This window comes from Podarcis pityusensis, assembly GCF_964106645.2.
Source record: "Podarcis pityusensis genome assembly, chromosome: 15".
Classification (NCBI taxonomy): Eukaryota; Metazoa; Chordata; class Lepidosauria; order Squamata; family Lacertidae; genus Podarcis; species Podarcis pityusensis.
Window position 1 is genome coordinate 14158898 of NC_138040.1, and position 17178 is coordinate 14176075.

The window sequence follows — 17178 nt, forward strand, 5'->3', positions numbered from 1 at the left end:
TATCCACAGCTTATATTCGGAACCAAACACTGCGCGCTTGCCTCCCGGTACTACTGCTTCCTGGCACTCCTGGCACTACCTCCCCAAGCTGGCACCAGCCGCTCCTGTTCCCCGTTCAGAGTGGTAGTGCCAGGAGGCAGGCCACACCTGCAAATAAGCCTTGAATTTTATTTGGGCCAATACGGTATTCCAAGGACACAAAAAGGTGAGTAAGGGCCTGGAAACTCTTAACAATTTGGAGATTGGGGTGGCATGTCACAATATTACCCAAACCATTCACTATTATGCTATTTGTCATTTTAAGGAAGCTGCACAATGTGCAATTTTTCTGCACCAACCATTTTATTAGTGAATCACCACATTATAACAAGAACCATCACATGAATTTCTCTAGCAAGGAGTCTATGTTAAAAGTTGTTAGAGTTTCCAACAAGTCAAATTGTTCAAAAGACAGTGAGCATAATATAATTATAAAAACTACATCAGGAACCTCTAAAAGAAAAGGGTGTTGTTGTTTTTTTGTTATTTCAAACATTGCAGGTTGTTTTCTGACGCTCCAAATCTTTAACAGGAAGTTGCTTTGGAAAGGAGGCTTGCTAGCCAGAAACAAATTGTGATTCCCCTTGAAGAAACAAATCTGAGGGCTATTTCTGTGGGCAAAAACATTTGCATTGTGTCAGAGCTTTGGAAATAATGCTTCAGTTTTCCAATGTAAGTTCTTTACATGTCGAATCACTTCCATGCCACTCCTCTAGTCCTCATTCTTTTTAGATCTTAGATTTCCTCTGCCCTTATGATGGAGACATAGGTTTGATCATTCCATAGTCCATGAACTTCACAAGGCATTCCCGAGCCACCTTTAGGACATGCTGCCTCTGGGGGTCATCAGCCTGCTTCCCAACAATGGTCAGGATTTCCAGCATCTCACTTTCCACTAGTTTCTTAGCCAGCTCTTGGTCTGCCTGGATTAAGTTGTAAACAATCACGAGCCCACGGTGCTGTACGTTGAGCTTGTCGTGGAGGCAGAGCCTCTGCAGAATCTCCAGCCACTGGGTTGTCTGCAGGAATAAGATTTGCTAGGTTACTTGCACATCTTTGAAATGTGTAACTGCACAGAACTGTTCAAGGTGCTAGTCCTCACCATACAAGTAAAAGACCCTTACACCACTTTAACAAGCATGACTTCCTCCCAAGTATCTTGGGTATTGTAGTTTGTTAAGGCTGCTGAGAGTTGTTATGAGGCACCAAGTTTTTTTCTCTAATTGCTTCCTTTTCAGGGCTAAATTAGTGGTGAATTATTTCTGAATTAGCTCAGGCATTTCCGGCACGACAAGAGGGTTTTCGTTACTAATTTCTTCATATTATTATTATTTTTAAAAAATCACAGAATAGAAAAGGAAGAAAAGAAAATGAGAAAACTGCTGAGGAAAGCTCCTCAGAACCCCAGCAGTGGTGAACATCAACTGTTAATGAAGCAACAATTTATAGACACTGAAGGGGACAGAATTAGAGATAGAAGCTACCAAGAGGAAGCTTCAATTAAAGGCACAGAAGCTCCAAACAACCTCAAGATTCTATTTTAGCCATCATATAAAACCAAGAGCCTGCTGGATCAGGCCAGTGGCCCATCTAGTTGAGCATCCTGTTCTCTTGCAGTTTCCAGCAACTGGCATTCTGAAGCATTGGTGCCTCTGACTGTTGCGACAGAGCTGAGCCATCGATAGCCCTCTCCTCCATGAATTTGTCCAGTCCTCTTTTAAAGCCATCCAAGTTGGTGGCCATCACTGCCTCCTGCAGGAGGGAGTTCCATAGTTTCTCCAATGCATGACAAACTTTCTTTTCTCTGTCCTGAATCTTCCCATAATCAGCTTCATTGGTAGCACATGAGTTCTAGTGTTATAAGAGAGGGAGAAAAAAATTTCTCTATCTAATTTCTCCATGCCATGAATTGTTTTATAAACTTATATCATGTTACCTCTTACTCGCCTCTTCTCTATATTACAAAGTACCCAGCACTGCAAACTTTCCTCATACAGATGCAACTTTCAACACACACTTTATGCTCAAGGGCAATGAGACCCTTACCACTTCGGTCAGCTTATGGCAGAGTCTCTTGTGGGCAGCCATGAGCATAGCTAGGGCTCCTGCTGCGGCGTTCTGGACTTTGTCGTCATCCTCACCACACAGCAAGACGAGCAGTTTCAGTCGGTCATTCCCATCTGCTATGAATCTCTCTTGAACCTGGTGCAGGGGGCAGAGGTGGGGGGAAATGAGAGAGATCTGGATTAATTCATCCCCTAACCACCACCACCACAAAAAAGGGATGCGGGTGACGCTGTGGGTTAAACCACACAGCCTAGGACTTGCCGATCAGAAGGTCGGTGGTTCGAATCCCCGCAACGGGGTGAGCTCCCGTTGCTCGGTCCCTGCTCCTGCCAACCTAGCAGTTTGAAAGCACGTCAAAGTGCAAGTAGATAAATAGGTACCGCTCCGGCGGGAAGGTAAATGGCGTTTCTGTGCGCTGCTCTGGTTCGCCAGAAGCGGCTTACTCATGCTGGCCACATGACCCGGAAGCTGTATGCCGGCTCCCTCGGCCAGTAAAACGAGATGAGCGCCACAACCCCAGAGTCGGTCACGACTGGACCTAATGGTCCGGGGTCCCTTTACCTTTACCTTTTAACCACAACAAAAAGGGACAGTATTGGGGGACCTATAGCCTTGTGGGCCAAATTGGAACCCATGGCAGGCCAAATCGGGCTACAGCTTGCCCTCCGTTGAATAACAAGGGCTATTTTACCTCTTTGTTCACCACGAGGTTGCACATGCACTCTGTGGCCGCCTGCCGAAGCTGATCGTGGTTTTCAAACATGTAGTTCTCAATGTCAGGCAGGGCTTTCTCTTTGATGATCTTTTGTCTGAAAGAAGCAACGTGTGCGTGTGAAATTGCAGAGCACACACTAGCATGTGAATTGCAAGATGTAGTAAAATTCTGCACCCCTCAGGGTGGAATCCTGCAGGCAACCTTGGGGCAGGGAGTCTGAGTGAAATTTGGTCTCCAATTTAGGAGCCAACTCCGAGGGGCAATGGGGGTTACGGCCCCCACAATAAAGTATTTGAGGGGGCTGGGCCCCCACAAAGTTGATGGGCATTCCCATTCAAGTGGTGTGTGTGCAATGCATCATGTGATCAGTTCTGCGGGGCAGGACTTACCTGGCCCCCACAATATCTTATTCAAGTTAGCATCCCTGGTCTCCACCTAACAGGCAGGCCGCTCTCAGGCCTGGTTGTGGTCTGCAGCTTATGAAGCACCAGGAGGAATCCCATTGGCTTCTTTGTGACATTTGATTCCAGCTGACCTGCAACATCGCTTCTGCCCACATGACTCCTCATACCTTCCAATATGAAGAGGCCCAAAACCAAGGCGCCATCTTGCAGAGCCAAACTCCCACACGAGTCATGTGACCTGTGCGAGATTGCAGCCCCCTAAAAAGCGTGCGGGGGGGCACAGTGCTAAAATAGTGTGTTTGGGGCACCATGCCCCCCAAAAGTGCAGCGTGAGATTGCAATGAGCATTTTGGCTGCTGTCGTCTCATAAGAAAAAATGGGATGTCCCGTTTTTTCTGGGGCCATTGATGGGCATGCCTCCCGTGGGAGTGAGTTTCATAGTTTAACAATGCATGGTGTGAATAAGTCCTTTCTTACATGAGAAACATAGATCCCTATCTTGGCCACATCAGGCTGTCTACCAAGAGCAGGAGGCCATGAATCCCCCAGGGGAACAAAATGGCTGCTGTAAATCACCTGAGCTTGTCGCTCCTCCCTGAAAAGTTGGTGAGACCCAGAAGAGCCTCGTAGTTCTGTAGCCCATCCCGCTCAGTGTTCAGCAAACTGACCAGAGGACGTACAACTTCATACACCTGTGGGAGAGGCAGGCAAATGGATGTCACCCTGGGGCACCCTGGAGCCCTGTGGCCATTCAGACCCTGCCACACCCAACAACAGAGCAGACGCCTTTCTGAACAAAAGGCCTCCTGTACAAAGGGAAAATGTGCAGTCCTTGCTCTGCTCACTTTTGCCTCCAGCCCCCAACCACCACTGGCATTCGGACCCTAGAAGGTTGTCCAGAAAGGGAATGTTGCTTTTGGGCTGATAAAAATTGCCCCTTCCTTGTTTTAAAGTAATAAATGTGCTCCTGGTGCTCTCCAGTTGCTGGTCTCTGCTCTGTTCACACAAACATAACCATGTTCCAAATATGCCATGGATTGACTCACCCTCTCCCCAGGGAACGCAATGTCTGGATTGGAGATGGCTGCGATCTTGGCCAGGGCGTGTGACGCTTTGATTTTGCCAACTTCTGTGCCTTCCAAAGCCAATGGGATCAGGGCCTAAGAACAACAAATTAGGTGATGACACCAGGTAGGCTCACAGTTGAATGTCCCTGTTGGCTGAGCATTCTACCCTAAATTCTTATTTGCACATTATGCCAAAAAAAAAAAAAAAAAAGCCTCAACAACAGTAACAACACACACACACACACACACACACACACACACACACACACACATCCCCAGATTAATTGCACAAAGTATTCCTAAATAGGAGCATCTGAAATAGGAAGCTGAAAGAATTACCTTTCCACCCCCTTGAGCAACGATGGTACCACGGTCCTTGGCATCTTCACACAAAGCAAGAAAAACTCTGTTGGAAGAGAAACATACGTTTGGGATAAGTGTCCCCTGTTGTTGTTGATTACGTCCCAAAAGCAATGGTCTGTCTCTGTGCTGGCAGGGGCTGATTGTTTGTCTGAAACATTCCTGGGGATTCCTGGGTGGTGCCATTTTGGCCATATAATGAATGGCACCCCCCTCCAACCCTCGCTATTAACAGGAACATCTTCAGCTTTCACCCTGAAGTACCGATTCAGCATGTGAACATCATTCAGGGCAGAAACAGGCACAAGACTTTGTTGGACGCTTCTCTGGAATCTAGAGTCTGTGAGGGTACACTGCTCACCCTTGTATCCTGCACTGGCATTTCAGGCTTTCCTAAAATGACTTTCCTGTTGCATCCTGCTATCGCCTGAGAATTCTGAAAAGGCAGAAGCGAGGCAGCTTACCTGGCTAAGAGCTCTTTGGTCTGATCGGTCAAAATGGCGCTGTCCGCTTTCACCATGCAGACCAGGGAGGAGGTGACTCCGGCAGCGACCAACCGTTTGACCCGCTTTGAGACAAAATCCTTCTTGTCCTGTGGGAAAGTAAGGAGTTGTGGTGAAGCCCAACTTTAATCTTGGTCCCTGCCACTCTGTGGAGGAGTAGGGATGGGTGGATCTGTCAATTTCTGGTGGGGTATAGTGGTTAGTGTGTTGGACTAGGGCCTTGGGAGAACCACGGTTCAAATCCTCACTCACACTGGGTATGACCTTAAAGGCAAGTCGTCTCTCAGCCCAACCTACCTCACAGGGTTTTTGTGAGGATAAAATAGTGAGGAGGAAAACCACGTACACTTCGCTGAGTGCCTTGGTGGAAAAGGTGGTATATAAATGTAATAAATAAATATATTTCAGTTTCCCGTTTTCCCACTCTTCAGTTCCTTATATTTCTACAGCAGGTTGTAATATTATTATTTTTTAACAAGCCCTCATGAAAATTAATCAGGATTTTAATGCGAGTTTCTCCTGGATATACACATTTGTCTACACTTTTGCCTAATATACATATCCATGATGCACACATTTTTGCAAAGCTTTCCCCCTAATATAACACTTTTCCCAACCAGGTTCAATATTTATTGTTATGGCCAATGAACAGCATTAAAGAACCCAGGTAAGAAGCACAGAGAACACATTAGCCAGATGTTTATAATGGGGTAAAAAAGAATGAAATTACATACATTCATTTTGTATGTTATTTTCACTAATAGGTTTTTAATGTTTTTGTGCTTTCAGCTGTTTTATATGCTAACTGTCTTTTCGTAAATAATACTTTATTGGAGAAGTGCAATGGGAAAAGGTGGTGTGAATTTTGGAGCACGGCTTTGCTTCGGTTCTGGTACTGTTTCGTAAAGTGCAAAATAGGTAGGTTTGCTTTTCCAGTGCAAACCAAATAAAAATTCTCTCCCATTGCTAGGGCAGAGTTCTTTCCTGCTAGTTATTAATAGCATTTGGTGTTTGCAAGGATGACCGGCCGGCTACCTTTGGGTGTTCCTCAGGAACATGCTGCTTGGAAAACTTGGCCAGTTGCACGAGTTCCGGGATAATTTCCTTGACATCGTAGCTGTTGGTGCAGTTCACCAAGACGGTGGCCACTGAGTACAAAATGGTTTTGTCGCTTGTCTGTAAAACGTAAAATCAAAGTTTTTTTTAAAAAGAAGAAGATAAAATCAGGTATTTAAAGTGAGAGAGACTTTGAAAGCAAGGGAGACCTTTGTCCAGTCCAAGGGTTGCATATCTAAAAGATTGAGTTTTTACAAATGTGGAAAGGGTTTATGTGGCACCTATTAACAGTGCCAGTTCTGCATATCAAAGAATTGTGATTATGTCTATTTCCATTATGCTTATGATTTATATTTGTTCAGTTGAGCCACCTGGGACATTATTTTGTGAAAATAATGGTGAAAAACTACAGCAGTGGGCAATTAGGGCCACAACAATCTGCATGTATGTGGCATTCACGCAAGTGCATGTGTGATACAGCCTACCTTGGCTAATTCAAACATGGCTTGCATGGCTGGCTCATCCTCCACAAAGTCATCCTTCACGTCGGCATCCAGGGTCAAGTAAGCAAGACCTTCTATAGCCCACTTCCTTGTGCGGGTGTCAATGGCGGGGTTGCACAGCCATCTGAAGGAACGAGGCAAGGAAGATGAGGCTCAGTAAGGCAAATGTTGGGCAAGATATTGGAGAAGAACAGATTTTAAGCTGATGTCCTTGGACTCTTTAAATATCCAGATTATTTGCAAAACAGTATTATTGTTGTCATTCTCTCTCTCTCTCCTCTCTCTCTCTCTCTCTTTCATCCTAGGGCGGGTTACAGCATTAAAATACAATATTAAAAACAATTTAAAACAACCTGCGATCATTAAAATAAGGTGGGTCCTAAAACCATACACCTCAGTGCCAAAGGCCAGGGTAAAGAGGTGCACATTCAGCATTCTCCAGAAGCTGTGCAATGAAGGTGCCAAATGCATCTCTGTGAGGAGGGAGTTCCATAGCTTAGGGGCCACCACAGAGAAGGCTCTCTCCCAGGCCAGCCCCCACAGCTCTCTAAGGGTGGAGGAACTACCAAGAGGGCCTACTTTGCTGATCTCAGCACCTGAGAGGGTCTGTAGGAAAGAATGCGGTCTTTCAGATATCTGGGGCCTTAGTCATTTAGGACTTTAAACAACAATACCATTGCAACTGTTTCAAAACAGGGTTTATATTAGATTTAAATGGAACCCCAGCCAGTAATCTGGCAGCTGTATTTTGGACCGAGTGAAGTTTCCGAATAATCTTCAAGGGCAGCCCCATGTGGAACGCACTGCAGCAATCCAATCTGGAAGTTACCAGAGAATGGAAGACGTGATTTTGTTACAGAAATGCTAGGATATTAAACGCCACATGGACCTAAGCGTCTTGCTGGGATGTTTGAAGAATATGCTTCCAGAAAGTGACTGGGAGGAGCTAGCAATTAGGCTGGCATGCAAACTTTAGAGACCGAGAGAGGCAGCATCTGTTGTGGAATCTGCTCTCCCAACTCCTCCACCCCTCGTCCCCAAAGTCGGTCTTCTGCCACTTACTTCCGGCACTGCCTAGCCAGCTTCTCTGTTGACCCTTCGGCAAACTGTCGCAGGCCATAGTCTGTGCCCCCGGCGGAGCCCAGCTTGCAAAGGCCCTGGGAAGAAAATCAAGGAGGTATTGGTGGGCTCAGTATTGCACTGGCACAGCCACACCAAAGATCATCCAAAGATCACAGGGTGGTTTGCAACATAAACAGACAGAAATCATGTGGTCTAACTCACAAGTGGTACTAGGATAGTTCAGTTGGTAGAGCATGAGAATCTTAATCTTAGGATCGTGGGTTTGAGCCCTATGTTGGGCAAAAGGATTTCTACATTGCAGGAAGTTGGACCAGATGACTCTCATGGTCCCTTCCAGCTCTACAATTCTACGAAGGCCATATTAAAAAATGTTGCCATTTGCTCTGTGATTGGTTTATGGGAACCAATAGCAAAGTGATCATAAGAGAGGCCAGGGAGGGGCTGCATAATGGGGTGTATTAAGTCTTTCCTAGTCCCTTGATTGAAACTGCATCAGGGAAGGATATGCATGATGGACTTCACCTCAGTATTGCTACAAGGGCAGCAACTGCCGTTCATTGGGCTTTTGTTGTATCTGTCATCTAATAACATTAGAAGGGAGAACATTAAACCTTGCCATAGGAAAAGCCTTCCTGCATTGAGGATAATCAACCATCTCACGTGTTTGCAGGGGAGGTAAGGTTGCCCCAGTGACTATGGGGAGCAGGGTTCCCCACAGTTCCCCATCCACCCCTGAGCCAGGAGAACTGACCACCAGAGCTCTGATCTTGATCTTCTCATTCTGGGTCTTCTTGTAGATTTCCTTCAGCAGGCTGATCCCATTGGTGATGATGAAGGTGGCCCGGCTCAACTTGGTCGAAGCGTGGATCAGGGCTTCCACGGCCACCAGCTGATCGATCTCTCGCTCGGAGCCACAGAGAGCCACCATCATCTCCATGACCCCTTTCATGCCCAGCAGTTTGTTCCCCAAATCAAAAGGCCCCTGCAGGACCCCAGACACCGTCTGGATGGCGTGCAGAGTCTTATCCATGTCCTGGGGGTCAATTTTGCTCCTAGAAACATGGAAGAGCAGAGGAAGGAAGGAAGTAGACGGCATGGTGTCCTTATCTACCCATCAAAATGGCCCATTGGGGTTTGGGGAAACTCAGGATATCCACCCATGATTTAATTAGAAATACAATCCATTTCACCAGTACTATTTTTTTCTAGAAAAAGAGGTGCCAGAGCTCACCACGAACACTTCCCTTGTTCTCTTAGAATGGCAAGGGCACCCACCTGCCTGAGAGGGGCTGGAGCTGAGCTCTGGCTGAAAAAAGCCCTGCATCTCACCCTGGTGGAGGGAGACTATAAAATGGCATGTGGCATGGAGAAGTTATTCTCCCTCTCTTAATGGTAGACCTCACAGTCATCCAATGAAGCTGAATGTTGGGATTTTGGGGGACAGGTAAAATGAATGACTTCTCCACACAGTGCATAGTTAAACTATGGAACTCCCTGCCACAGGAGACAAGAATGGACACCAACCTGGATGGTTTTAAAAGGGGATTGGGCAAACTTGTGGAGGAGAGGGCCATCAATGGCTATTAGCCACAATGGCTATGCTCTGCCCCCACAGTTGGAGGCAGCAATGTTTCTGAATACCAGTCCCTGGAGACTACAGGAGGAAAGAGTGATCTTATTCTCAGGTCCTGCTTGTGGGTTTCCCTTTCGTTGGCCACTCTGAGAACAAGATGCTGGACTAGATGGGCCATTGGCCTGATCCAGCAGGCCCTTCTTATGTTCTTACATTCTTCCTGTGACCAGGTGGGTCTGTGTAGGTGCTCACTGTGGTTGGTCGACTTCAAGCCTCCCTCCTCCCCAGCTGAACTGCCCTCCCTTCTTGGAGTTATCTTTAAACCAGACTTGAAATGGGCAGCTCTTCAAATGCCTTCAAGTAGAGAAGTCCTGTCATTTGTAAAGCAGGACACACAGCCCCCTTACTCACTGGATGTACTCTTCACAGAGCAGCCTGAAGTTATCCCTCTCTGGATCACACCGTAAATCGTCATACAGCTTGTTCAGGAGCACTGAAGCTGTCAGCTGGGTGTTCTCGGTCAAAGGGAGGCAGTTTGGCATGTCAGGGATCTGGCCAGCAACTTTCAGGATCTTCTTGAGACCTGGGAGCAGAGCAGGGGGCGGGGAGAGAACACAGGGTCAGTTTAGACGCAAATGCAGAGATGCAACCTTGGACAGGGCTCAGCAATTGAGCACGTGCTCCACATACAGAAGGCCCTAGGTTCTATCCGCAATAACATCTCCAAGTAGAGCTGAGAATTCCCCTGCCTGAACCCCTGAGGAGCTTCTGCCAGCCTGTGTAGACAACACTGGGCTAGAGGGAGCAATGGTCTGGCTCTCTATAAGGCAGCTTCGTATCTTCCTCTGGAGTTGGCATCTAAGAGAGTCCCCTTATGGGAATCAGATATAGCTCTGTGGCTTCTAGTTCTAAACAACAAAAACAACAATTTATTATTTATACCCCGCCCATCTGGCAGGGTTTCCCCAGCCACTCTGGGCAGCTCCCAACAGAATATTAAAAACACAATAAAACATCAAACACTAAAAACTTCCCCAAACAGGGCTGCCTTCAGGTGTCTTCTAAAAGTCAGAGGGTTGTTTATTTCCTTGACATCTGGCTGGAGGGCATTCCACAGTGTGGGCGCCACTACCGAGAAGGCCCTCTGCCAGGTTCCCTGTAACCTCACTTCTCACAGTGAGGGAACTGCCAGAAGTCCCTCGGCGCTGGACCTCAGTGTCTGGGCTGAACAATGGGGGTGGAGACACCCCTTCAGGTATATTGGGCCAAGGCCTCCTTTCTTCCAAGGAGCTCAAGGTGGTGTCTGTGGTTCTCCTTCTTCTTATTTAATCCCCACAACAACTCTGTGGGATAGTGAGTGAGAGACAGTGAGTGACCGGCCCTAGGGTCCCCAGGGAGCTTCCTGGTTGAGTGGAGATTCAAACCCTGGTCTCCCAGGTCATAGTCCAACACTCTAACTATTGTGCTACACTGCCTCTCTCTACCTGTTGTCAGATCTGGACCAGCAGGAAAAGAGGATATTGGTGCTGGGCTTACCGTTGTCAATGACAAACAGGGTCCTGCTGTTGTCATGGATTCTCAGGTCCTTCCTTGGTATGTTCTTATTGAGCAAATTGAGAGCACGGTCTCGGCCTTGTCCAGACACCTTTTTATTGGGGAGCATGTCCAGGAGGCGCATTGTGACTGCCTTCAGGTCCTTCTTTGTGTCTGTGCAAAAAAAAGAAAGTTGGGCAAAGCAAGGTCAAAGTGATTGGTGTAGCTGTTAATATCCATCCATTTCTGAACAGGGACAGCCTGGCCACTGTAGTCCATTTGTTGGTAACCTCAGGGCTGTAAACCTCTTTGATTATTTGAATGACATAAATATTTTTGTAAATAAATAATATGCACAGGGACTAACTTTCATTCATATCAGCCTTCCTGATGCCCTCCAGATGGATGAAGAACTCGAACTCAGAGCATGGTTTCCCGCCAAAATCTTTAACGCTCAGATCAGCACTTATCAATGCACCTGTTAGCAAAGTTGCCAATAATTACCCAGCACTAAGGCATCCACTTTTCCATGTTCTTCCTTCTTGCCTTCCCCAGTTAGCGAGTCAATGATGGCCTGCAGGAGGTTGGAGACGGCCAGCGAGATCTCTTCATGGTTGGTGGACATCCACAGGCAGATATTGTCAATTCCCAGCATGTGAAGGATGGCTGTTGCCTGTCCAGCGAAAGAGAGATTGATTTTGTCTGATTTACCTGCCCGTGTTTTCTCATGCTGATGCAGCGCTAAAACAATGAAACTTGTTCCCGCAGGAGGTAGTGGCAGCCACTAACTTGGGTGGCTTAAAAAGAGGACTGGAGAAATTCACAGGAACACGGGGCCTCAGGAAGATGCCTTGCATCAAGACAGACCGCTGGTCCATCCTGTGGGAGAGTGGAGAAGGGTAAAGGTAAAGGACCTCTGGACAGTTAAGTCCAGTCAACGGCGACTACGGAGTTGCAGTGCTCATCTCGCTTTCAGGCTGAGGGAGCCGGCGTTTGTCCATAGACAGCTTTCCAGGTCATGTGGCCAGCATGACTAAACCACTTCTGGTGCAGCGGAACACCATGACAGAAACCAGAGCACAGGGAAATGCTGCTTACCTTCCCGCCACGCAGTACCTATTTATCTACTTGCACTGGTGTGCTTTCAAACTGCTGGGTTGGCAAGTGCCGGGACAGAACAATGGGAGCTCACCCCGTTGCGGGAATTCGAACCATCAACCTTCTGATCGGCAAGCCCAAGAGGCTCAGTGGTTTAGACCACAGCGCCACCCATGTCCCTTGGGAGGGTGGGGAAGGAGGGCCTTTCCTGTGGCTGCTCCCAGATTGTGGAGCTCCCTTCCATGGGAGGCTTGCCTGGACCCCTCTATGATTCCCCCCCCCCTTCCAACAGCGCATTGGCCACTCACTGAATGTTCTGGTAGTGTCTTCTGAGTGTTGTACTTTTCTATTTGTCCTTTTAAATGTTTTTAAGTGTTCTCTATGCTGTTTTAATATGGTTACTTATTTAATTGCTTAAAACTATACACACACACGCATATATGTATTGTGTACTTTAGTTGTATCTGCCTTAATTTATGCCTGTGCTGAGAAAAAGGCATGATACAAACAACATAAAGTAAAGTTAAGATTTGGTCACCAGTGGGTCTGGGACCAGGGGGGAGGGTGTAGAGCAGAGGGTGATCTGTGAACCAGGCAACCTCAGATAACACTTACCCTTGCCTTATGGTCTGTGCACATTCCTGAAAGGGTCCTTATCGCTGCAAGGACTAGCTCTGGGTTTTTTGTGTCTATCAGTCTCAGTAGCAGGTTCAGGCCATTGTTCTGGAATATCCTCTCTGCACCCGCTTCTTCCCGGCCGAGGACAATGAGATTGTTTGCAGCCTGGTTTTTAAAAAGAAATGGCAATTGATATAATTGAATGGCTAGATAAACTCCAATATATATATATTTGTTTAGGCAAATCTACCCAGATATTTAGAAAATTGATGCGGGTTTAAGCTGCTTTTAGTTTATCGTTAATTTAACTTTTTGAAGATCTTAAATTATCGTTGCTAATTCTTCCTATTGATAATTTTATTGTTTTATCTTTTTAAAAAACTGCTTTGAGGGCTTCTTCTTTCTTTCTTTCTTTTTTGCAATGAAGCAGTGTATAAATTTTATGAAATAAATAATAGGTTTGACCAGTGTTTCTGCATATGTATCACACTGATTTAAGCATGAAAGCCTTTGGGAAGAATCCTCTTCTGAGTTCTTGTTCTTCAATAACTGGAAGCCAGGACAGAAATCTTATTTATTATAAAGGAATTTATGGACTTTGGCTATTGCAAGGAGGCGGGGAAGTCACACATAAGCTGCATGTTTCCAGGGTGTGGAGGATCCGGAACACTGGTGGGATTTTTATTTCCTTTGCTTTAGACATAGATGCTCAACATTCATCATTCATGCCCGCTTGGGAAGTATGGATGTCTTGCTTTTTATATTGGCGTGTCACCATTTCTTTCTCTTGTTGTCTACTGTTTGTTTGCTTTTTATATGGTACGATGCAATACCCTGCTGCCACACTTTTGGGTTGTTAATCAATCAATCAATCAATCAATCAATCAATCCTCACCTTCTCTCGCTTCTCTTTCTCACTCTTCTCATCTAGCAGGATCTCAAACATTTGCTGGACCCTGGCATCGGTAGAGAACTGGACACGCAGCTACACCAGGTCAGTTGGGAAACAAGATATGAGTTAGACTAGAACAAGTAGTGAGCAACCTCAGGCCCAAGGGTGAAATGTGGCCCTCTGGCCTTCTTTCTTTGGCCCTTGGGACTCCCCACCCTCCCTAGCCATACCCCCATATCCACTGTCACAGGCCATATTCACACCATTCATTGAAAATGCTATGATACCACTTGGGGGAGTCATGGCTTCTCCCCCAAAGTATCCTGGGAACTGTAGTATGTTAAGGGTGCTGTGAGTTGCTAGGAAACCTCCCTAGTCCCCCTCCCAGTCCTATAGTTCCCAGAGAAGTTAACAATCTATCCCTCTTTACAGGGAACTCTGGAAATTGTAGCTGTGGGAGAGGACACTTCAGCACCCACAAAATATGGCAGATCAGGAATTCAGGACCATGGAGAGCTCTAAGTGAGCAACTTGATTCTGCAGAACTGAACTGAAGCCCCATCTGAACTATATAGTTAATGTGGCATCATTCTACTTTAAACAGACATGGCTTCCCCCAAAGCAACATGGGAAATGTAGTTCATTAAGGGTGCTGAGAGCTGTTAACAGACTGCCTGTTCCCCTCCCAGAGCTACAGTTCCCAGAGTTACCCATGAAGCAGGATTGACTCTTAAAGCACTCTGGGAGTTATAGCTCTGGGAGAGGAATAACAACTCTCTAGCACCCCTTAACAAACTACTGTTCCCAGAATTCTTTGGGGGAGGCCGTGACTGTGCAAAGTGCTATTATGGTGCTTTATATGTATGGTGTGAATGTGGTCACAGTTTTCACTGACGAGCAGCATCAAAAACTCAAGGTGGAAAAAGAATGAAGCTGTTCTCTTCTTGTATCTGCACAAGATTGCAAATGACACTCCACATGACTTTTTCTTCTTCTTAAAAAAGTTAGCTGCCATCCATATAGTGGCATTCTTGGAACATTTGACATTAGCTGACCATGGTCAAAAAACAGGCAGTTGGGTGACAGTCTCTGACCAGTCAATTGACCAGTGTGCCTTACTCTGTGCTTACCTTCTCCTGGATAGAGGCTCCTAGACGACGGAGGGTCTCTTGGAAGTTTTTATTCCGGGGCTCAATAGTGGCACACCTCTGGATATCTTTGAAGGCCTGATCCAGCTTGCCCAGCTTCTCCAGAGCTTGGCTACGTCGGTATAAGGCCTTAATATCTGAAGCATTGATGTCGATAGCTAGTGGGGAATTAGCAAATGAGAGCTGTCACCTTGCAGCAGCTATTCCATCTGGCTGAAGCATTTGGTAGCCACTCCATGTGGCTCTGCTGAAAGACCAGCTCCTTTTGGCTGCTGAGGTTCGCTTGTTTTTTCTCTTTCTCATCCCTTTTTCCTTTTATGCCATGTCATTCAGATTGCAAGTATGCGAACAGGGACTGTCCCATCTGTGTACTTTTTTAAAAAGGTTTGGGTTTGTGGAGGTTAATCTGAAATGGCAGAGCCATTGTTTGACTTACCTCTGGATGCGTCTGATGCCGCCTGGGCATAGTTCTCCTAAGAATTTGGGAAGAAAAATGGCTGGAATCAGTGACTGAGATGGCTGGCTTTGATCTCAGGCAAATTCTCTTCCCCACCCCCTGCCGCAACAACCTTTTCAAGGTTGACTACTGCAAAAGCAAGTCAACTTGTTCGATAATCAGTATCTACACAACTCACTCATGACTTTATAAAACGACTTCCCATTGACATCTGAAGTTCAACAATAGTTGGACTATTGCACTGATGCATAACAATATCTCTATTGTATTAGATTTGAATGTCTATCCTAATTGATTCCCATTTTATGGGGAATTTCCTTATCAAGAATCCTAGAACAAGTAGAGTTGGATCACATGGTCATCAACTCCAACCCCCTGCAATGCAGGAATCTTTTGCCCAATGTGGGGCTTGAACCCATGACCTTGAGATTAAGAGTCTCATGCTCTACACGTTAAGCTATCCGGCATCTAATCTCATTGGCTTTACCTTTTTCAGGAAACAAGCTGCCCGGTTTCGGAACAACACCGCCTGAAGCGATTTATCTTTGGCGACCTTGAGGGCTTTGGTGTAGCTTTTGATAGCATTCTCATAATCATTGCCTTGGAAATACTTATTTCCCTCCTCTTTCAGCTGCGAAGCGTTATCCATCTAGGAAAAGAAACCAACACGATCTGTCTAGGACAGGGATAGGCCCTCGAGACCTCTCTGCCTGGCCCTCTCCATCAACAGGAGGGTGCATTCCTTTCTGGGCAAACTCCTGGGTGGGCGGAGCCAGAGGCAAAAGTGGGAGGAGCAACAGGTGAGAATTTAACCTTTGTGCAATAGGCTAATTCCAACACACAAACACACCCACACCCACCCACCCACCCACCCACCCACACCACTGCTCCTGATCATCTATCTATGCAGAGGTGAGAAAGGGAGAAAAACATTTCTATATCCACTTTCATAATTTCATAATTTTGTAATCCATCATGTCACTTCTTTCTCAGCTTTTCTCTAAACTAAAACATCTCAAACGTTGCAGCCTTTCCTCCCTGGAAAGTCATTCCATCCCCTTGACCATTTGGGCCATCCTCCACTTTCTCCCCACACTGCATAATTTTATATACTTCTGTTGAGCCCCTTCTTCCTTGCCTTTTCCCTCTAAGCTGAGGCATCGCATGTGGCTGATGTACATCACTCAGTCAAAGTTATGATGATTACAGGTATGGTTTTTTAAATTTTCTTTTGCTTGATTATTTTGCTTGATCATTATTTTGCTTGATTTGTAATATTTCTTTTGCTTGACTTTTTACATCTACAGTCTCAAAAGCCAATCAATCAATTAATTAATCAACCAACCAATCAATATATATGTGTACGTGTGTTTGTGTGTATTATGTGTATGTGTGGGCTTTAAGTCTCTGAAAGCTGTTGCCAAGAAAATTTGCTTGTTCCTTTTTCAGGTGGCTCCGAAATTCTTCCATCGCCTTTCCCACAGCAGACTCTCCCGTAAGCAGCTATATTTGGCCAGCCACAATATGCCTCTGGGATATGTCACTATCGCCTGACACAATCTCACATTCCATCCCCAACAAAAACAAAACCCAAGGTTGATTTTCAACACAACCACCAGCATCAATCTGCTATTTGATTTCAGTTCCTACCCGCTTACTACCCAGATTTCCATACCTTCTGCAGTTTCCAAACTCTGAGATTACTCACCAATATTGGCTGTTTTCCCTTTGATCAATGAACTGCAAGCACTTCTCTCTTTCTGTAAGTAGACTGATATGCCTGCCTGGGCTTCAGATAGATAGGTGTATATATATAGCTCAATGAAATGGTCACAGATCCAGGACTGTAGCACAGTGCGAAAGACCTCAGGGGTGAAGGTCTAACTTCCTGAAACAATGATTGGCTTTAAACTGAGCACAATGGACGGGTCTGAACAATTTGCTGAAATGTGTGTCCAAAATGTGCACCAATCTTGGGCAAGACTGAAGGAGGGCCTTTTAAATAGCGAAAAAGAAATGCAAATAGCCCCCCTGGATTCCCCCCACCCCACCCCATGAAATG

The 17178-nt window shown here is 46.0% G+C and overlaps 1 protein-coding gene across 2 annotated transcripts; it reads right to left on the reverse strand.

Moving 5' to 3' along the window:
- Positions 1–323: 323 nt before the first annotated feature.
- Positions 324–17045, reverse strand: UNC45B (unc-45 myosin chaperone B). 2 transcript variants are annotated; one of them, XM_080984005.1, is made up of 20 exons: positions 16825–17045; positions 15604–15765; positions 15096–15132; positions 14642–14817; positions 13515–13604; positions 12617–12784; positions 11408–11576; positions 10907–11077; positions 9782–9953; positions 8549–8849; positions 7777–7871; positions 6697–6838; positions 6191–6331; positions 5117–5244; positions 4632–4698; positions 4272–4385; positions 3802–3917; positions 2798–2915; positions 2086–2241; positions 324–1058 (listed from the first exon to the last, which is right to left on the reverse strand). In XM_080984005.1, exons 2-20 carry the CDS (start codon positions 15763–15765, stop codon positions 792–794), a joined length of 2790 nt encoding a protein of 929 aa, XP_080840131.1. In that variant the 5' UTR covers positions 16825–17045; the 3' UTR covers positions 324–791. The 2 variants fall into 2 exon arrangements, with proteins under 2 accessions (XP_080840131.1, XP_080840130.1); XM_080984004.1 differs by having other exon boundaries at positions 16792–17045.
- Between the last annotated feature and the right edge of the window lie 133 nt (positions 17046–17178).

What these genes read in the sequence shown, in the direction of transcription:
- UNC45B (XM_080984005.1), bottom strand. Translation starts at nt 15,765, where the DNA reads ATGGATAACGCTTCGCAGCTGAAAGAGGAGGGAAATAAGTATTTCCAA. An exon ending in TTGCTCAAGGGGGTGGAAAG is followed by an intron (nt 4,386 to 4,631) that starts GTAATTCTTTCA and finishes TGTTGTTCTTAG; the next exon opens with GCCCTGATCCCATTGGCTTT. An exon ending in ACCTCGTGGTGAACAAAGAG is followed by an intron (nt 2,242 to 2,797) that starts GTAAAATAGCCC and finishes CCCCTGCACCAG; the next exon opens with GTTCAAGAGAGATTCATAGC.